At 41.3% G+C, this 20254-nt stretch overlaps 1 protein-coding gene across 1 annotated transcript in view; it reads right to left on the bottom strand.

The window, feature by feature from the left end:
• The window catches only part of PDE8B (phosphodiesterase 8B), a 118246-nt gene that overhangs the window by 34029 nt on the left and 63963 nt on the right, over positions 1-20254 (bottom strand). The window contains exons 2-7 of the mRNA XM_018557266.1: positions 14999-15058; positions 12945-13135; positions 10929-10988; positions 7132-7189; positions 3731-3819; positions 1248-1326 (exon numbers count right to left, since the gene is read on the bottom strand). Of these exons, the coding sequence (XP_018412768.1) occupies positions 1248-1326; positions 3731-3819; positions 7132-7189; positions 10929-10988; positions 12945-13135; positions 14999-15058 (537 nt within the window). The remainder of the gene's footprint in view (positions 1-1247; positions 1327-3730; positions 3820-7131; positions 7190-10928; positions 10989-12944; positions 13136-14998; positions 15059-20254) is intronic.

Raw genomic sequence — 20254 nt, 5'->3', positions numbered from 1 at the left:
GTAAATGTTTAATGAAGGCAAGGACAACCCAAGACAAGGAGAACCAAAGGAATCTTAATACAAATTAGTACACTAAATGTGAGATTGTAGTCTATCACGAGAGTAAGCTTGGACTACTTTACAACACACACAGGGACCTTGGGGAACAAAAGTATCGTATTTTTCCGTGTATAAGACGCTACTTTTTCATAAAAATCTTTATCTAAAAATAGAGGTGCGTCTTATACACGGGGGCCGCGGTTTTGAAAGTGCTGATACCACTGCAAACTAGCCTCACGGATTGCAGAGACAAGATAACAGTTCTACTCCAGTCATAAATCTTTTGAACCTTACGTAAGCTGTTGCTGGGGAGATCGTGTAGGCAGTGCCCAGAGCGGTAATGTCGGAGCATTCTGTGACCATTAAAATGTCAGAAAGTGAAAAACAACCTGTAAACTCTCTAAACTCATGGTATGGTGTCAAACAAGAGGTGATTGTGAAGTCCTTCAAAAAATGTGGAATCAGCAATGCCATGGACGGAACTGAGGATGATCTTGTATATATAGACAGTGACTCAGCAGACAGTAGTGATGCAGCAGAAGTTGAAGAAACTGATATGTTTGAAGCTAAAAGTGATGAAGAAACCAGTGATGCAACAGAGGCTGAATAAAGTGATTGGCTCAGAGGTAAGTGTGATGCATAATATCATTTAAAATATTGATTTCTGAATTTTGGGTAAGAAAAGTTGGGGGCGTCTTATACATGGGGGCGTCTTATAGACCTAAAAATACGGTAGCCCCCCTCCAGAAGGACGCACCAATTCAGAGATGATTTGAGGATCTACAGCCGAGTGGTACATTTTTGTTAATAGTTAAGGTACTTGAATGCATTTTTAAGATTTAACTCCTGAGTTTAGTGTCACTTTAATGGTGAGCATCTTCATTGATAACATTCATATGTGGCATGTTCTGCAGAACTACAGGTTCTGAAATGTGTCTCCTCCTTACGTCCACATAGCGCTGCAGAGATGAATAGCTTACAAATCTTTGTGGCAGGGACATACTTCCTGTATACACATGTGTAGTCAGGTGTTTAGCTGGAACTGCTTTTTATCTCTATTCAGCGGCATTGCTCTCATTACAAACACTCTTATCTACACTCCAAGCTGTGCCAGGTCTCTTGTCAAAGCTCTGAAAGTAATATACTCCAACAACAAACATGACCACACCACCTAAACACTACTAATTGCATAAATAACTTATCTGTACCTGTATGACATGTTCTTCACTTGTAATCTCTATGGCTTCTTGGCAGTGTTCTAACGCAGTAAATATTGAATTGCAGGACCTACAACAAACACACAGTCAATGATTATTATTTAGTTACGCACAAAAGAGGCTTTCACGTTGAAAATTGATGTAAACACATTAATGGAAACCTCTCACTGACCAAACTCACTTTAGTACGAGCTACTTAACTTCCTAAGATCAATATCACTGTGGAGTAGAATGTCCAGCCAAAAAGAAGTAATGCAATTTAATTTGTGGAGATTGTTATTGTCTCCTTAAAACTGATGTTTGCAAAACATAAAGAGCAACTCTAGGTCACAAGTAAACTTAACCACTGACTGCTTAGGGTAACCAGAAAATGCTGCACATGTGTTGATGTCAGGGGGTCTACTTTATAAACCTTTCTTCTGAGCTTTATATTAAAGTGAGGAAATAGTCCCCTCTCTCCCCGGGCCATACCACTTTATCGGAGAGCCCGGGGGAGGCCGGGAGAGAGGGGACAGTTTGACATTATGAGGTTCCACAGGCTGAACCACAAATTCCTCCTCCTGTTCTCTCTAATGCAGATGGGCCGTTCTATGCAGACATGACGCCGCGACCCACTGCAGAGGGTGTCGCGACCCACTTTTGGGTCGCGACCCACGAGTTGAGAACCACTGATCTAGAGCACCCAACTCCAGCAAGCTTTACCCTGGATGGGACTGCAGACGTGTCAAAGCATGCACTAACATTGACAGATCCTGATCTGTCAAGGCCCTTTAGTACATAACAGCAGTACCATTGTTTGCACATTAAAGTGCAACTAAAGGCTCTTGTATGACAGTCTAAACAACAACCAAATCAAGTTGCCATGTGATGCACAATCTTCATAGAGTAAACAAAAAACTTGACTTACCTTCCCTGATTTAGCCACATCCTCCTTCATTTGTGGTTCACATGCTCCCCCTTCCAGACACTGCAGCCAACAGTGGGAGGGCTTCAGCATCAGAGGCAGTTGACAGGACTAGGTATGACCAGGTGCTGATTGACAAGCTACAGGCTTGTGAAACAGCAGTGGCAATGCCCCTCTGCAGCAATTTCTCATTATAGGGCAAACAGGCACAGCCTACATGAAAGTGGAGACACTGCTCTGAATATAGAAGCAGTGCAGCATTTTTGCCACACCATCACAGGAAGCTGCATTTGGTGGATGTCGCTAGTAGGACCAACTTTTATTTGGGGCTTTCCAAGGGAACTAAGAGAAAATTGTCAGTGCAGATGCACCTTTTATTTAGTGCTGCTTTGACATCTTTTTTTATTAATGGGAGACCACAGTTTACTTATTTCTTTGAAGATATTTTACATTATTACAAAATGACAGCAAATTTGTTACATAATAATACTACTAAGATATTTAAACAAAAGAACATTGGAGTGTTTAAATAAATGTTTTTCCTCCAATAGCAAGGCCCTTACTTTTTTCTTGTGGACGGAAGGGGGGTGGTCCTATTCATTTACATGCACTGCTTATTAAAACTTGGGCTGCTCAGAACAGAGCTTGTTGGCTAAAGTCCACCTGAATAACTTGCATCCATTAACAATATCACAGGCCAGGTGATCTGTGTGAGTGCCTGCTGCAGAGATCACTTGGTTGGCTTGTGGCACACCTGCAAGCACCCTTATACTGGTATTAGCAACTGGTATATTATTGGTTGTAAACCAATTAAATGTACCATGTCATGTTAGAATAATGGAGGCTGTCATTTATTAACTCTCCTTTGGAGAATGCTGGGTCCCTGCTTCTTGCCAATGTCTTGGGTTCTGTTTGAGTAGCTGACATGGATAATGTAAAGAAGAAAGGAATTCTGAAACGTGTCTGACACCTTTCTGAAATACTAGTTTCCTTTGCTCCATTAACGTCATCTAGTGGCCATAATGCAATATTACACTCAGAGTGTTCAAATTTAATAACACTTGTAAAGGGAAAATCTAAAGAATGTTTCTGCATATATACAACGAATGTTCACAAATATTCACAGGGCAGCAATTGTTAAACCTTGGGATTGGGCTAAACAAAGTAAAGCCTAATAAATGAAAAGATATACATTTTAAAAAAAGATAAGCCTGCAAAAATAGAATAACTGAACACTAAATAGTCAGATTCTTGCATAAGCCCAGTTGTGACTGGTTGTCAACAAACAGCCTGATTTTTATAACAGCACTACAGATACATATGCAGATTTATCTCCTGGGAATAACTTTTCCTTGGACTTAATAAAATAATAAACCTATATTTGTCACTAGAGTTACTCTTTAATTTATATAAAAAAACATATATAAAAATAGCTCATCCCCCACATATATCTTGTTATATATGTGGCTCAACTTGATCTTTAGCATAAGTATAGCTTTAGTATAAGTATTAAAGCTAGTCACACTGCATCCAAATGGACATCATTTTCAACAGGTATATGCATACATACCGCAGTTTGAAATGTGAGCGCACCTCCCCATGTTCTATCTGGATAAGTTCATTGTAACAGGCAATCATACTGTTATTCTCATAAAATCTCTGAAAAATATATAAACGAGATTTCTGCTTGTTTAAAATTATTATGATTTAATGGACAATTCTCACACCAAGGGAAACTACAGCTTTCATGAGAAAGATTTTATGTCCTGTAGGCAGAGGAGGACTGGTCTGTAGGGAGACAGAGGATTGTCTGGCAAGCCTCGTTCTGAGGCTACTCTAGAGATCACATGACCTTCCTCTAGGAGGCAAGCCTCACTCTGAAACTTTACCCACTGACATCTTACTGGAAAGGTTTACTCAGAGTAAAGCTTTCAGGGAGAAAATGCCTCTCTCGCAGACATCAGGGAGCTGCTGTCCAAAAGAGGGAGACTCCCTGATCATCAGGGAGACTTGAGATCCCTGCATGTGGGTCTGGAGTATGTGGCTGAAAATGATGTAACAACTACCAGGGAGAAAGGGGGATGTCTATAATTTTTAGCTGAAATTGTAACTTATTTATGCCAATGTTATGCCGCATCTATGCACTGACTGTATCCACTCCCATCACCACTCCCAGAAGCCTGAATACAAACTAACCTGCCCATGCGTGCCCTGGTAACTGCATGATACAGCACTGATGAGTTGGCTGGCTGCGTGTGTGAGTCAAGTAAGGAGGAAGAGATTCGTGGCAATTGGCGGCCATCTTCAGTAAGTAAACAAAGGAAAGCCTAAACTAAGCTGCAAAATTAACTAAAATGGAAAATTCATATCCTGATGATGGGGCACAGTGCATGTTCAAGTGACTAAAATTAAATTATTCATTTTTTGTTGTAGCTAGTGTTATGCATTTTTTCTCCATAGGTATTACAACCTCAATCCAGTGATGTTATCTAGCCAGCCCAGCAGCACTGACCCATTCCTGAAGCTTTCCCCAAGTCAATGGTCAAAAAGCAGAACGTAACAAAGCAATGTTGTCCACAAGCATTGCCCCATTGCAGAAACCATGACATAGTCAATGTACACCAAGCAAGATACAACACTGTGATTTCCTCCAGCAGCAGCGCCCCATTCCTGATGCCATCCCCAGCTCTGCTTTTGTCATTCAAGCTGTAACAAGATGTCCAGTGCACAACATGTGGCCAACATGAACCCTTTAATACAATAGATATGCATAGCGTTTTTTGGTAATGGAAGACAAAACGTAGTTCACTCCCTAAAGCCTAGTTATGTTAATACATTTTATTTTGGGGGGTTTCCAATAAGATTAATCCCCCAAACACAAGTGCCATCCCCAGGTCAACAGGAGGCAAGCCAAACACAACACTGAGAAAAGATCTTCACGATCTTCCTTATTAAGCCAACCAGAAAAGCCTAAACTAATCTCAAAAATTGATTTAATAATAATCAAAAAATATCCTTTGGCACTGTAAGATTTTATTTAGGGGGTGAATCACTCACATAGACCGGGTATTGATGGGATTTGTACTAATATTTATACATATTAAGACTACTGATGGTTTAGCCAGATTAATCAAAGTGACATTACTATATAAGCTTGCAAAAATGAGGGAGGCCAGCTAAATATTAGTTTATGATGACATCCTTGTTAAATGTACTCATTCTCCTTCACTCTCACTAAAGAGACATGGCTAAAGTCTATATAACTAATGTCAACATCTTGAGGATTGGGAAATACAATGTACCAATGGTCATCCTCACCATACATAGTGAAAAGAAAGCTTGACCAATTATTGTGTATTTAAATTTCCTGTCATCTGTTTGTTCACATCTTGTATCTTGTTCAATAAGCATGTAGAAATCAGACAGATCATTTGTCTCATATTTGCACGATTTTGGCACACATACTATGCAAATTAATATTATTTTGAGTTATGTCATGGCATCAGAAACAAAGGCAATGTTGTTGAATGGTTCGAATCCTAGCCAGGTCACTATCTCCAAAGACTTTGCATGTTCTCCCTGTGCTTGTGTGGGTTTCCCCCGGGTACTCCAGTTTCCTCCCACACTCCAAAGACATGCTGGTAGGTTAATTGGCTCCTGTCTACATTGGCCCTCATATGTATGCATGTGAGATAGGAACCTTAGATTGTAAGCTCTTTGAGGGCAGGGATTTATGTGAATGTGCATTATGTAAAGTGCTGCGTAAATTGCGCTATATAAATACCTGTAATATAAATACCTGTAATAATAATGCAGACTGTAGTTGTTAAAAACTTGACTGTTTGATTGGGATGAGCCCCTAGACCTAAAATCCCCCTGTGGGCCCCAGAGTTCCAGTTTGCCCATCTCCAGCTGAACCATGTATAGAAAGGATTTTAAAACTGTTATTGCAGATTCTTATCTTAAATCTAGGCTCATAGTGGCCCGCTGGAGAACCAGAGGATCCTCCAGTAGGCCCCGACAATGTCAAACTCTCTAGGGTCATAGAGCTCTGTTAGGATATTTGCCGCTAGTCCGTAGTAGGGCATTATTAGCGGGTTGCAGCTGTTATCATAACCCACTTATATTAATGATCCCTGGCTCTACTTGTTTCTGCCACCCCGGCATGCAATTAATTAATTCTTGCAGGGCAGATGGTGAGCTGTTGAGTGTCAAAATTAGCCAACTCCTCTGCATGCTACATCTATGAGGGTTATTCACAAAAGGGTAAAGAGTTTGGAGAAGGCAAGAGAAGTCATCAATCTAGGCCAAAATAGCTGATTTGGAAAAATTCTCCAATTCAGCTCACTTTCCAGTTCAGCTATTCTGGCCTAGACTGTTCACTTCTCCTGCCTTCTCCAAACTTTTCACCCTTTTGTTAATAACCCTGTATGTTTCTTTGGTTCTTCTATCATTACTCTTTATTATAAATAGAAACATAAAGGAAAACACTTAAAATTAACTATTTGAAATTCTTGGCTCTAGAAGATGTCTAAGGAAAAGCAAGGGAAGAGCTGTACTTCGCCCCCAGTATTATGCCTGTGAAAGCTGGAGTGAGGAGAGAGCACTCCCCAGTATTGCATTACTATTTTACTACTGTAGGGATAAGATGACAGCTTCCCAATCATGTATGTGGGAAGCCCACATGACTGCTGCACGTTAATGCTTAAGAGGAACAAATCATTTGGGTGGGTTATAGAACATGTTCTTTCAGCAAAAAGCCAATTGTTTCTTCACTCCCCACTCTGTGCTACAGCTGCAGGTTTGTGACCTGTTTAGTGTGACTGAAGGATGGGGATCATCAGATCCTGCACATCCGGCTGCCCTTTGAAGTATATGACCTGCCCAAGCCCAATAAGTTCTGAAAATGATTCCTGATTCACCATTTTCTTGAACAGACTACAATAACTAATACAGATAAATGTCACTCACTCTGTTGAATCCAGTATGCATGAGAGGAAGGACCGACATTTCTTCTTGATCAGATGGTCTGCAACAAAACAGACATATTCTTATGAATACATACAATTTCCTTAAACATATTGGTGGCTTTACAGAGGAATGCTACATAAAGCTAAATACACAATTTAAAAAATATGCTGTTTTACCTGCAAAAGGATTTCTTAATTCAGTTGAACCACTTCCAAGAGTCTCTCCTGAACCCTCCCCCCCAGAAGCACTAATTGATGAGTTGTCAGAGGAGTCAGATTAAGGCCGGACAACAGAATTTTGGCATGACCAACAACTAAGCCAGGCCGTTTGTCGCTTTACTTCGTACCAAACCAACCACATGAAACCGAAATATATATTTATGACATTATTAGATTATTTGCTATGTTGCTGGCTGATCAGTTCTTTTTTTTTTTTTTTTAAACAGTGCTTAATAATGTAACCCTATCAAAAACCTGGGAAACATAAACTGCACATATAATGAAAACTGTATAAGCAAAGGTTACCTTCAGTGAAATCCACACGTCGCAAAGATCAGTAGATCCAAGTTATTGCATATGTTAATGCTGGTTTTTCATGTTAAAGCAATCCTTCACCAGTAAGCCTTCTTTTTGGTCAGTAAGATAAACCATTAGAGGCTTAAGATTGGCTTGGGAGAAGAGAGGGGCAGAACCAAGATCAACTGTTACAGAAAAAGTCAATATATGTTTTTACTAAAGTTAATCTCTGTATGTCAGCCCTAAAGTATCAGTCAGGGTCAATGGGGCACAATCCTTAGAGTTGAGTCTGACTCGAGGGACAAGACAGGGATGTCCTTTGTCCCCACTTCTGTTTGCCCTTGCAATAGAGCCATTAGCTGCCAGCATAAAGGCCGTGACACACTGCACGCGAAGCCGTGCAGAGCGAAGCAAAGCTCTCCGGCACGGAGCTTCGCGTGCAGTGTGTGAGCTGAGTGCAGTCAGATGATTGACTGCACCTTCAGCCAATCGGCTCGTCTGTAACAACCGGCCAGACGTCGCATCCCGTCGAGCCGGTTTATACGCGCGAGCCGATTGGCTGAAGTTGAAATTGTTCATCTCGGCGCGCTCAGCTCTGCGAGCTCTCGCAAGCTGAGGTGCCGAGAAGAAAGTGACATGACACACTGCTCGCAAAGGCAGCGTGCCACCGCTCCGCGCTGCTTCGCGTGCAGTAAGTCACGGCCTTTAGACAATCAATATCAGTGAGAGGGCTAATACGAAGAGGGAGCGAGGAAAGAATCGCTTTATATGCAGATGACATGCTCCTTTTTCTGTCTAACATAGCAATGTCCCTCGACAATGGCAATTATTTCGGAATTTGGGGAGTACTCCGGAATATGTATCAACTGGGATAAGTCTGCCTTGCAACCGATAGATCCTCTCCCAGATGGCGTGGAGCAGTCCGCCTTCCCGTTTATGGTTGTGAACTCTTTTAAATATTTGGGGCTGACGATATCTAGACAAATAACAGACTATGTAGAGCTCAATCTGTGTCCTGTACTGCAGAGATTCAAAAAACAAAGTAAGACTTGGTGTAGACTCCCGTTGTCAGTAGCAGGCCGTACTAACCTTTTAAAAATGATATGGATGCCCCAGCTACTATATTTATTACATAACTCCCCCTGCTGGATTACAAATAGAACTTTTAAGTTAATTAATACCCTGTTTAGAGAACTTATATGGAAGGGGAAGATCCAAGGATTCGGTTAGAATACTTACAACACCCCAGTGATCAGGGTGGGCTAGCAGTCCCAAACCCATGGGTGTATTTTGTGGCAATTTCAACACTTTATGTGATGGGACTTGAATGGGGCAACAAACTCCTCATATAAAGTTTTGGCAAGTATGTTTGAAGGGGTAGACCCATTAAGAGCATTAGAAACTCAGGCATATATAAAGAAGGGGACGGGGGATACCCACAATGAAACTGTTAAAGAAAATATGGGGACTGAGCAAAAGGATTATAGATATAGAAGGATACATAGTATTTGAGGTTGAATAAAGACATTAGTCCATCAAGTCCAACCTATACACTAACTACACTCCCTTGTGGGCAAATGATCAACTGACTGAACTAATTAAATTACAGGGTTTTTGTAACTGGCAGAAACTCGGGATAGTCTCATTAATGCAACTGTACTCCGGGGGAGTGCTTAAGACATTTGGCCAAATAAGAGTAGAATACCGATTGGAGAACAAAATGTTTTTTCAATATTTGCAACTAAGACATGTGTTGAGTGCGCAAGATTTGGTTCCAGCAGCATGCTTTGCTCCAACTCCCTTGATCGATCAGGTAGTTAAAGCTAAGAAGTCTAAGGTGATAATTTCCCTGGTGTATCACTGTTTTTAAAAAAAGGAACTACAGGCATTTCCATTGATATGCAGGGAGCGCTGGACAGAGGATATAGGCATAATTGATGAGGAAATAAAGAAGGCAGTACTTCAAGGAGTGCAAGATGTGTATATTTCTTTATCACATAGATTAACTCAATTATTTATTATACATAGGGTGTACAGAACCCCTGAGTTTTTATACAAATAGGGGCCCGCACAGACCCAAAGTGTGCGAGATGCAAGCATCAGGAAGGCACATTTATTCATTTATTATGGAGATGTCCAAAACTAAAAAGGTACTGGATATGGGTCATTGAATGTTTAAATAGAATATATGGAAACTCAGCGGGGGAGGGGCGGCGATTTGCATATGAATGAGCCGCAACATTTATGGGCCGCGGCTTATTGATATGCAAATTACTGCAGGCCATTCATATGTTAATATCTCGGCCGATACTGGGGCAGTGCAGGCTGCAGGAACAGCACCAGCAAGCTCCGGAAAGAGCACAGAGTAGAGAGGGCTGGGGGAGGAGGTGTTTCTCTGGCCTCCCCCACCAGCGCCCTCTAGTGTCTACTGTGTGGTAGTGCCACCTCTGCTCTGCAGTAGACACTGCTCTGCACAGAGTCGGCATAGCGGACCGGCCCTGGCTGCTGTGCGGGCCACATTACAAGGCCCGGCGGGCCGGATTCAGCCCGCGGGCCTTGTGTTTGCCACCCCTGATCTAGATAATAACAGCACTTTAGCAAAAAAAAGGCTATTGTTTCTGGCTAGAAGATTAAAAGCAGTCAAATGGACTTCGGAGTATCCCCCTACAATTGAAGAATGGAAAGCTGAGATTAGTAAATATGTTCGGTTTGAAGAACATACTTACAGGATGAGGGGCCAGTCAGGTAAATTTCAGGGAATTTGGAATAGGTGGATTGGAAATAGGAATATTTACCGGACTTGAGAGCTCCTGGATCAAGAGGACAAAATATAATATTATAAGTGGAAGAAAAGGGAGGGGAAAAAGGGAGAACGGGGGAAAAAAAAGAAGGGAAAGAAATGCGCAATAGTAAATAGAATAAAGATCGATAGATAAGTAGGGACTGCAAATAGAGATTGTACTGCGGTTGTCCTTAGATTTTTTTTGTGTGTGTTTTTTTTGTCCTTTTCTTGTCTTTGTTCTGTTAGTTGTTTTGGGCTGTGGTTTTATTGTATATGTTCACAATGTATGGAAAGGAAGAAAAAACCAAATAAATAATATCTGATTAAAAAAAAAAAGTTAATCTCTATGCATTTCTTCATAATACTTTATGTTTAGTTGGAATAGCCCCGGTTCATAACAGGTTTACTTTAAAATTTAACCTAATGAGAATAAAGTACTGATTTTATTGCAGGAAAGAACTTGACAACAGGGAATGTAAAAAGGTAAAACACCAACTTACAAACGTGGGACTACAGCAAGGATTGTAGTGTGCTCTGATGGCTTTGTTGCTCGAATTGATCTGCAAAAGAATTTAAAAAGAACGTAAAGATTTAGATGTCAAGAGCAGTAGTGAACTATAATCACATCAATCAATCAGGTGTCAAGAAAACCTGCACTGTGAGTCTTTAAAAGCTGAATTCTGATAGGATGCCACAGACTTTGATCAACATAATTAAAATAAAATACTTCTGTGGCCCATTAACATTTCTTCGTGTGTGGAGGATCCATATGCAAATGAAATTTCCCAGCCCTTATTCAGTAGTACCAGTTACTACCACACAGAAGAGGCAGCCATTAGAGTAATTTTAAGGAGGAATTTATCAAGAATGTTGCTGGCAGGGGCAGTGTGGACTGGGATCTGTATGTGTACAATTGATGTGTACATATTTGGACTGGAATTTCTACCTCTTAATGCTTGGAATGCCAGTTACAGCGCTTCTATCCCATGCACCTTGTACCAAGATAGGAATTTTGCACAAGCGGTGAGACTTTGAATTATAGTTGCCACCACGTCTCTTTATAATTTATTCAGGTTCTATTTGTAAGGGAATCCTGTACTGAAATGTCTATGTAGGCTGTTATTGCTGACCTCTCCCTCTGAAAACACTAGTTGTCTGGCTCCCACCTCAGTGGTTCCTGTGCTCTCGCGCACCTCCTAGGAGACCAGTACCACAATAAAAACTGTAAGGATGGCAAATACTTTTGGGTTCAGAACTGTTAAAATCCCAGCTGCAAAGCAAGACAAACAGCGCATTTAGCACGATCGGCTGCAGGAAAGGCCAAGGGAGACATTAGAGATCTAATAGACCCTTGATGTCTTTATAATGATTACCTGTCACCTGCCCAATGCTATTGTTAGCCTCCTTGTGATAGCAATAAAGTTAATTGGGGGAAAAAAAGTGTTGAAAACTATAGTAAATACATTTTTTTTTAACAGGCACTCCCATCATCCCGCGCACAATGAAAACAACAACTGCGCAATACATATTGGGTATCGCCGGAGTGAGAGAAATAATTGTAGGTCCCGCATTTACAGGTAATTCTAAACTCGTGAGCCATAAGGCAATTAAAGTGTTGTCGATCATTTTTGGCTCGTAATTTTTTTCTCCTGTTCCGTGGAGACATGCAGTTTGGAGGCTTGACATATTTGGTATCTACTTACTCGACACTGTTTTTCTGCACTCAAATTCATTTTCTAGTATTTTTCTAGCCAAAAATGCACATTTTAACATCTGTGTGAAAAATAAAAATATTGCTGCGGCAGCAAAGTGGTAAAAGGAAATGTTTCTCACACTGGGTGAAAGTTTCATATTAATGGTGCCTTCAGTGAAAACAGGATACCAAAACAATCAGTGGATCCAGAGCTATCAACAGCTAAATTATATATGTTTCCCAGTATTAACCAAGCTTAGCCCTGCCACTCCCACCTACTGCATTTCCCTATTGGTCAGTAAGATTGCCCATCTCTAGGATAACTAATAAGAGACTGGAGAGGCAGAGGAGAATGGAACCAAACTCAACTTTTTCAGCAAAGGTTGAGATGTGCTTAGAGTTACAGCTGCCTATATCTCTGGATCTATTGATTTTAATAACATGCTATGCATACATGATATGCTCAATTTAAATTGTCCAGGATTGTAATGTTTACTTTTTGCAACTTTTCACTTTTGAATTTCCCGCCGGCTGTGATGCCCGAAAACGAAACTAAAAGTTAGATGCTTTTAGTTTCTGACTTTTAGTTTCATTTTCGGGCCGTGTACAGCAGAGGACGCCGCGGGCTCGCAGGGACAAGGTGAGTGTCACTTTTCTCTGCAGCCCCGAGTCTGGCTCGGGGTTACCGCTCCTGGTATGGAAAATTCACCCCGAGCCAGACTCGGGAATACCGCCAGGGAGGTTAAACAAAATAAAATCAAAATTGGTCTCAAACAAACAATACAGTAACCGTGTTGAATTTCAATCCATACTTAGTACTTGCCTGCAAACCGCCTCTGCGTCGAGGTACCTTGGGTGCCTGTGGTCTATGACAATGATTTCATGATGTTTATCAAGGAAACACTCCAGAGCCAATTCGGGTGTTCTGGCTATATTACACCGGTACCCAGCCCGGTCACAGGCCCACCAGAAGCCATCGCTCTGACTGTCTTCCTTTGCGAACACCAGCAGCACCTGACAATGAGATGTTGGAGCACAAGAGAACAATTCGGGTGAAATATGAAGGTTCGCCATACAAAGAAGGTAGATATGACTTCTGCGTTACTTCCAGCATTGTATATGAAAGCCTGAAAGCCCAGCATGCTTTGCAAACTCTGCATCATGAATGTCCTCTGTAATAAATGTACATGTGATCAGCTATGACAACAGCCATTTGAGGGCTTGCAAGTTTGGTTGAGAGCTGAAATAAGCACACTGGCAATCTTGACAAGTGGCATGCCTTGAAAGTAACTGTTTTGGAATACATTAAATTGATGGGTAAAGATCCTCTTCACTTGTCTCCCAAAACAGTTACTTTCAAGGCATGCCAATTGTCAAATAGCATTTGCTTATTTCAGCTCTCAACCAAACTTTCAAGCCCTCAAATGGCTGGTGTCATAGTTGATTACATGTGCAGCACAATGGCAACTGCAATCCAAATAAAGGCCACAATGGCACCTTCCTTGGCTGAAAAAAGGCTATCAGGGTGTATTTCCCCTTTACAGGTCACCTTATTTATCACAACTGTCTACCATACTGGCTTTATACTGGATTTCTGTCAAATGATAATTACATCTGAACAGAAGTTACGCCATGCTTCCTACAGGAACGTACTTTTCTTTGGTTCCTTCACTGTTATAGACCTATATTGATAAAATCTGAAATGTTTAACCAGGGAATTGTGTAGAGATATATTAAGGTATGCTTCTTCTGAATTAGGGAAGGCTGCAGTCATTCAGACTCTAGTAAACACAGCACTGTTCCATGACCCTGGATTGTTGGAGTGTATTACCATAGCAACTCTACTGTGTGACAGAATCAATAAATTCCCCGGAGTCTGACAAGAGCTGCTGGACTTAGTGACCTGCTTTCAAACTTCTCTGCACAGTGGACTGTTTTTCTAATGTGGATACTTCAAACATGTACACGTCAATAGTTCAAAAGGGGCTAAAAGTGTTTATAGTGAAAATACAGACACATTTGGACTATTATTCTACTAAAAGCTGAGGTTTATGCAGATAAGGGCTGCCATTGAATCCAGTTGTATTCTTCATAAAAATCATGACTTAATTTTAAAGGAGTTTCAAAGTCCCAGCATATCCTCTCCTGTTATAACATCAGCATTGTAATAGGAATACATACTAGAGTTGTTTTTGATAATGCAATCAAAGCATACTTGAAAAAAAATCAATTTTATTTAGTGAGTGCTGCCATCACTTTCAACAACTTCCTGGATACCATTCGGCTTATATTCGGGACGGCTTATACTCGAGTATATACGGTACTTTACATCTCTTTCCCTGCTGCGTGATGTGAAGCAATCTGAATTTCTCAGCACTACATAACGCATCATGTATTGCTTTTAACAAGCAATGATAATGTTACATTGTTTAGATGTTGAGTTGTAGTTCAGAAGGCAGGCTTAATGAGTTGTGACACAGAGAAGTACATATTCACAGGGCTGAGTGAAATTGTGTCAGTGCATTGAGCAAGATCATCCTATGGGCATCTTCAATAAGTAAGTTTACAAACTTCTTGATGGATATGGTTATTAGGAGTGGTATAGAACTTATGGAAATTCAATATAGAAATGCATATTTATTTTGAGTTTTTTCCCTCAATGGGACTTCCGGTATCGATATTAGGTATCGGCGAGTAACGGGAAACAAATATCGGTACTCGATACCAAAATACTGGTATCGGTGCATCCCTAATAGCTAACATATGGGTGAATTTACCAGTATATCAGAAGGCTAGATATCACATTATATAGTGATATCATCAAGCTAAGTAACATTTTTGTTGTATTCTTCTAGATAAAAGGTAAGATAAAATTACCTGTATAGGATCCTGTGTTAGTCTCATAGGTCCCAACCACGATTCTGATGATGAAACCTGCTGGAAGTAAACAATATGGTTCACTATTCTGTTTTTCCTTTATATATACAATAAAAGTAAATTGGGCATTAAGACTTGCAAAACAACATGTCACATTTGCAGAACAGGATATCATAAAATACATGAGGTCCTGATCTATGAATGCATAATTACCCCCTGACTTTTCATATAGTTCTGTACTTAAATAAAACAAAGTTGCAGTCCATATACAGAATTATGACTGTTAGAAACATTAGAAGTTATTTACTGTGTAGGAACCAAAGATGGTAACGCGCTATGTAGTACTTGGGTAAATATGTAGTACGGTGATGTGGTGCTGGGTTGTTCGTTGTCAAGGATATGTGTTTTATTATACAATAGAGACTATACAACATTGCTTTCATTTTATTAGATCATTCTTTACAAAGAAAAACTTGTGATATACCTTCAAAGTTTATAAATGTACTACATACCTGCACTATCTAGTATCATTCTTACCAAATGTCCTTGAATGTAAAAATGCTTCTATTAGTATGTTAAGTAAGTACAGCATGCATTCAAAGGGAAATATTTGTGGTTCCCAAGTTCCCAACCATTTATTTTTTTTGCAATGAGTTATGAAAATTCCAATTGTATGGCTAAAATGAACATTCTTATCTATATGTTAAAGTGTCACTAAACTCAGGAGTTAAATCTTCAAAATGCATTCAAGTATCTCAACTAATAACAAAAATGTTCAGAAATCATCTCTGAATTCATGCTGACACTGTCCTTCCTTCTGGAGGGTGGTTACTTTTGTTCCCCATGGTCCCTGTGTGTGTTGTAAAGTAACCACCACTCCAAGCTCACTCCTGTGATGGACTACAATCTTATGTTAGTTTACTAATTTGTATTTAGATTGTAGTCCATCACAGGAGACACCTTCCTTCTTTGGTGTCAGCACCAATTCAGAGATGATTTGAGGATGTACAGCCGAGTGATACACAAATAAGATAGATTTTTGTTAATAGTTCAGGCACTTGAATGCATTTCTAAGATTAAACCCCTTTATTGTCACTTTAGATGTCTGTACTGGAGCCTGCAAAGCATTTTAATCACACTCAGTTTGGTGTCACTTTAAATTTGGGTCCAGGAGCTTCAAACTATAGATCTGTGTTTATACCAGTTGGGAGTATTTTTGATAGTAAGCATACAGGGTCAGTACCTAAAAACAGGTAACAGAGCATATTCACTTTTTTGCAAACAGAACCTGACATCAATGATGTAGGAAAAGACAATCAATGATCATCAGCAGATCCAGCTGTTGGATTTATGCTTTATTCTGGGAAATGAAAGCAAGTATGTACAATTGCGATCACCCTGATTACAGTTCTCAAGTCTTATCTGAACTCACAGCTAAAAAGGTCCCAAGTTTCACCCACATCACTCAAAAAATCTGGCAATGCAACACAAGCATTAAATACAGTGATTCTCTACAGTATGTCCTTGGTGCCCAATGTGTGGCCCGAAGGCTGCTTGCCACCTTTTGGTGTTTGCTGTAAGACCCTTGAACCCCTGTAGAGAGTAGTGGGAGCACTGATGGGTGCGTTGCTTATATCTGCCAAGTGTTTTACTTCTGAAGTAAGAGGGGCTGTTATGGCAGTGATCTTTAGCAGTTGCATATAACCTGTTCCCATGCAGTCTTTAGCCTTCTCATGCAGCATGTGTCCAGTTTTTGATTAGTAAGCTTAAAGTCTCCGACAGTCATCTCTGGCATTACATATTCTCAATAATATGCGTGGCCCAAAGCTATATATAAGTTGACAACCACTGCTCTAAGTGAACCACAGGATTTGTAAAGCCTGACTTCAATGCACCAAGTACTGTATTCTACACTGCCTGTCCACAAAATAGTCACCACATGGATTAAAGGAGAACTATGAGGTGAGTGCTTTTCACTCACCCCATTGTTCTAGCTGACCTGTGACAATGAGACTTTGGGTCGGCTCAGTAGATCGGGAGGTGAGCGAACACATACCGGCATTCGCTCACCTCTCGATCCTGTCACGGCTCTCTGCCGTGACAGGGGAGGGACTGGATTCCCACCTCCCCGCTCCGATCCTCCAGTGCTGACTGGCTGATCGGACGGGGGAGGGGGCGGGTACAGCTGGCTCTGCCTCTAGATAGGCAGAGCCAGCTGTCACTCACGCAGCTCAGCGGATCCAGACATAATTGTCAGGATCTGCTTCAGCTGCGGCGTCTCAGTATACCGCGAGCTGTGGCTCGCAGTATACTGAGCTTAGGGTGACGGGAGGACGCTAGTTTGTGTCCTCCCGTTACCCTAAGGAGAAATATGGGGAAAATAGTTCTCCTTTAAGCTAAGCAAATACGTAAGAGCCTTCCACTGTACTGTATAATAGGTCTAGGTTGAGCAATGTTAGGTGCCCAAAAAATGCAGTCAACTGCCTACCTGAATATACTGAATGACCAGGTTTTTCCATCAATGGATTTTTTCTTCACTGATGGAACATTGGGCATATTTCAAGATGACAATGCCAGGATTCCTCGGGCTCAAATTGTGAAAGAGTGGTTCAGGGAGCATGAGACATCATTTTCACACATGAATTGGCCACCACACAGTCCAGACCTTAATCCCTGGGATGTGTTGGAAAATACTTCATGCAGTGGTCCGGCTCTCCCATAATCACTACAAGATCTTGGTGAAACATTAATGCAAAAAAATTCAATAAATGATGTGACTTTGCAGAAGCTTATCGAAATAATGACACAGCGACTGTGTGCCTGTCCAAGACTTTTTTCTTGGACAGGCAGTGTAGAATAGGAAGCAAAAGCACAGATGGATTTTAAAGTACAATGTTGTGTTAAGCACGGACCCTTTTCACTCTCATATATCCAACAATGACAACTGGTCTGTGAGAGATAACCGTGAAAACAAATGTAAAAGGATTGACTTATAAAAATATGTTTAAATAAATGGAGACTAATACAATCAATACTCTCCCATATATTTCTGTCTTTATACTAAAGCCACGCTGAGCTGTAATGATTAAGCATTGTTTACTCTAGCAGCCTGTAGTAGGAGTGATAAGATATAACCACTCACAGAAGGCAGAGCACAGGATTTTAGTACAACACACCTTACCAGAAGTTATTTTAGTCCATATTAGGTGCTGTGTGGGCGCAATGAGAAAACAATTCATTTACTTCATGCATTTCTACATAATTTCCAGTGATGAGCAAATTTAAAATTTGGCATTTAGGTTATGTGGAGGGTGAAAAGTGAAACACTTGGCAGATATAAGCAACCCATCCAGCATGAATTAACTACTAAGGAGTTCTTAGGGTATTCCTTAATATAGAAGTAAATTACTACTTTAGTAGGGCAGTCAAGTCACAAATGGTATGGCATCCCTTTCCCAATAATCCACAATGTCTCCAAACCACAAACAAAAATAAGATCCCTCCTGGGAGTGCTGTATTCCCATAAATGGTAGACACTGAAGGTCTGAAAGACCCCCTTTACCAGTCAAAAAACTGACATTCATCCAAGCAATCCACGGTGACTAAACAATCAAATCTGGGTTCAGGAAAAACATGATGCTTATCCCTAATACTTCCCTTTGGTCCTCCCTTTTTCCTTCCCATTTTCCACCTATTCCAGCAATTCTCTATTTCCCAAACTAACAAGGTTCATGAAGTCTGCAGATTTATACTGATGTATTATATTGCTCTAACAAAACGTCTTCATACTTTTTCCTGCTTTACAAACCTTATGGGAGCACATTCTTACAAAATCCCTCTATTTAAAAATCTCTGACAAAAACTGATACATCTATGGCTCACAATATACATTATCAGTAAGATGTGGATATAATAATAAATAAAAGTACACAGAATGTGGGGTGCCTGCAGTATTTGACAGTCAGGGCAGATCATTTAAAAACCTCATTCTATAGCCCTTGGGTAGAAGAGTAAGTTCGGGCGATGCGGTCACAAATTTCATTGCAATGGAATACATGGTTCCAGTAGGATCAGAGGGACCAAGGGTCCATTCACAATGGATTTGTTGAGTTGTGATCCGTTGTGTTGCAATATGTTTTTTAACAGATGCTAAAGGTAGAACACCGAAATATAAATGGGTGTAAATGGGACTAGTTCACACCGCTCCGTTCTGTAGGGTACGTTATGTTGCACTGAAAAAAAAGTAGAACATGCCCTACTTTTTTCTATGCAACGTAACGCACCAGATCTGGTGTTCATTTTTTGGAGCCCTTCTGTTTTATCCATTAAAACATGATACTGAGACTATGCGGTAAAGTTTTATGCCTCATATAGACCTGCTGGGGGTATGTGATAGGATTGCCACCCGTCTGGTTTTGACCCGGACAGTCCAGTTTTGGTGTGTTGTGTCCGGGTGCCCAGCCAGCAGGCACCCGTACACAAGACACTTAGTGCCGACACCAGCACTTTACATTTTCTGATAGGTGCGGCTGCCGAGGTCCTTGTCAAGTGCGATCTCGAGCAGCCGCACCGCCCGGATCAGCCTCTGAGCTGCGGGCAGCCTGTGCCCGGAGCTCAGAGACAGATTCGGGATTCAGGCAGATGTGGCTGCCCGAGATCACGCTTGACTAGGACCTCGGCAGCCGCATCTGTGATTGCTCCTCCTCTCTTCTAACTCTGGTGATCTATCACTTGTAAAAGAACGAGGAGACGTTCCTCTATGTGATAGATCACCAGAGCTAGAAAAGCAGCTGGGCTATGTAGATCCCTATGCAGCTGAAGGGAAGAGACGGGGTTTCAGAAATTGCTGAGCGGCAGGGGGAACGAAGATTTACAGGAGACCAGAATTTGGCACAACACTGGCTCCCTGACACCATGCTGCCCTTCTGCGGACCCCCTGGTGAGACACCATAGCTTAGACAGCACAGCCAACCCGAGTGTCACACAGCCCACCCGAGTGTCACACAGCCCATCCGAGAGTCGCACAGCCCACCGAGAGTCGCACAGCCCACCCGAGAGTCCCACAGCCCACCCGAGAGTCACACAGCCCACCCGAGAGTCACACAGCCCACCCAAGTGTCGCACAGCCCACTCGAGAGTCGCACAGCCTACCCGAGTGTCGCACAGTCCACCCGAGTGTCGCACAGCCCACTCGAGAGTCGCACAGCCCACCCGAGAGTTGCACAGCCCACCCGAGTGTCGCACAGCCCACCCGAG

The sequence above is a fragment of the Nanorana parkeri genome, unplaced genomic scaffold (assembly GCF_000935625.1).
Source record: "Nanorana parkeri isolate BGI_ZX_2015 unplaced genomic scaffold, ASM93562v1 scaffold277, whole genome shotgun sequence".
In the NCBI taxonomy this organism is placed as follows: domain Eukaryota; kingdom Metazoa; phylum Chordata; class Amphibia; order Anura; family Dicroglossidae; genus Nanorana; species Nanorana parkeri.
This window is presented reverse-complemented; position numbering and strand designations above follow the sequence as displayed.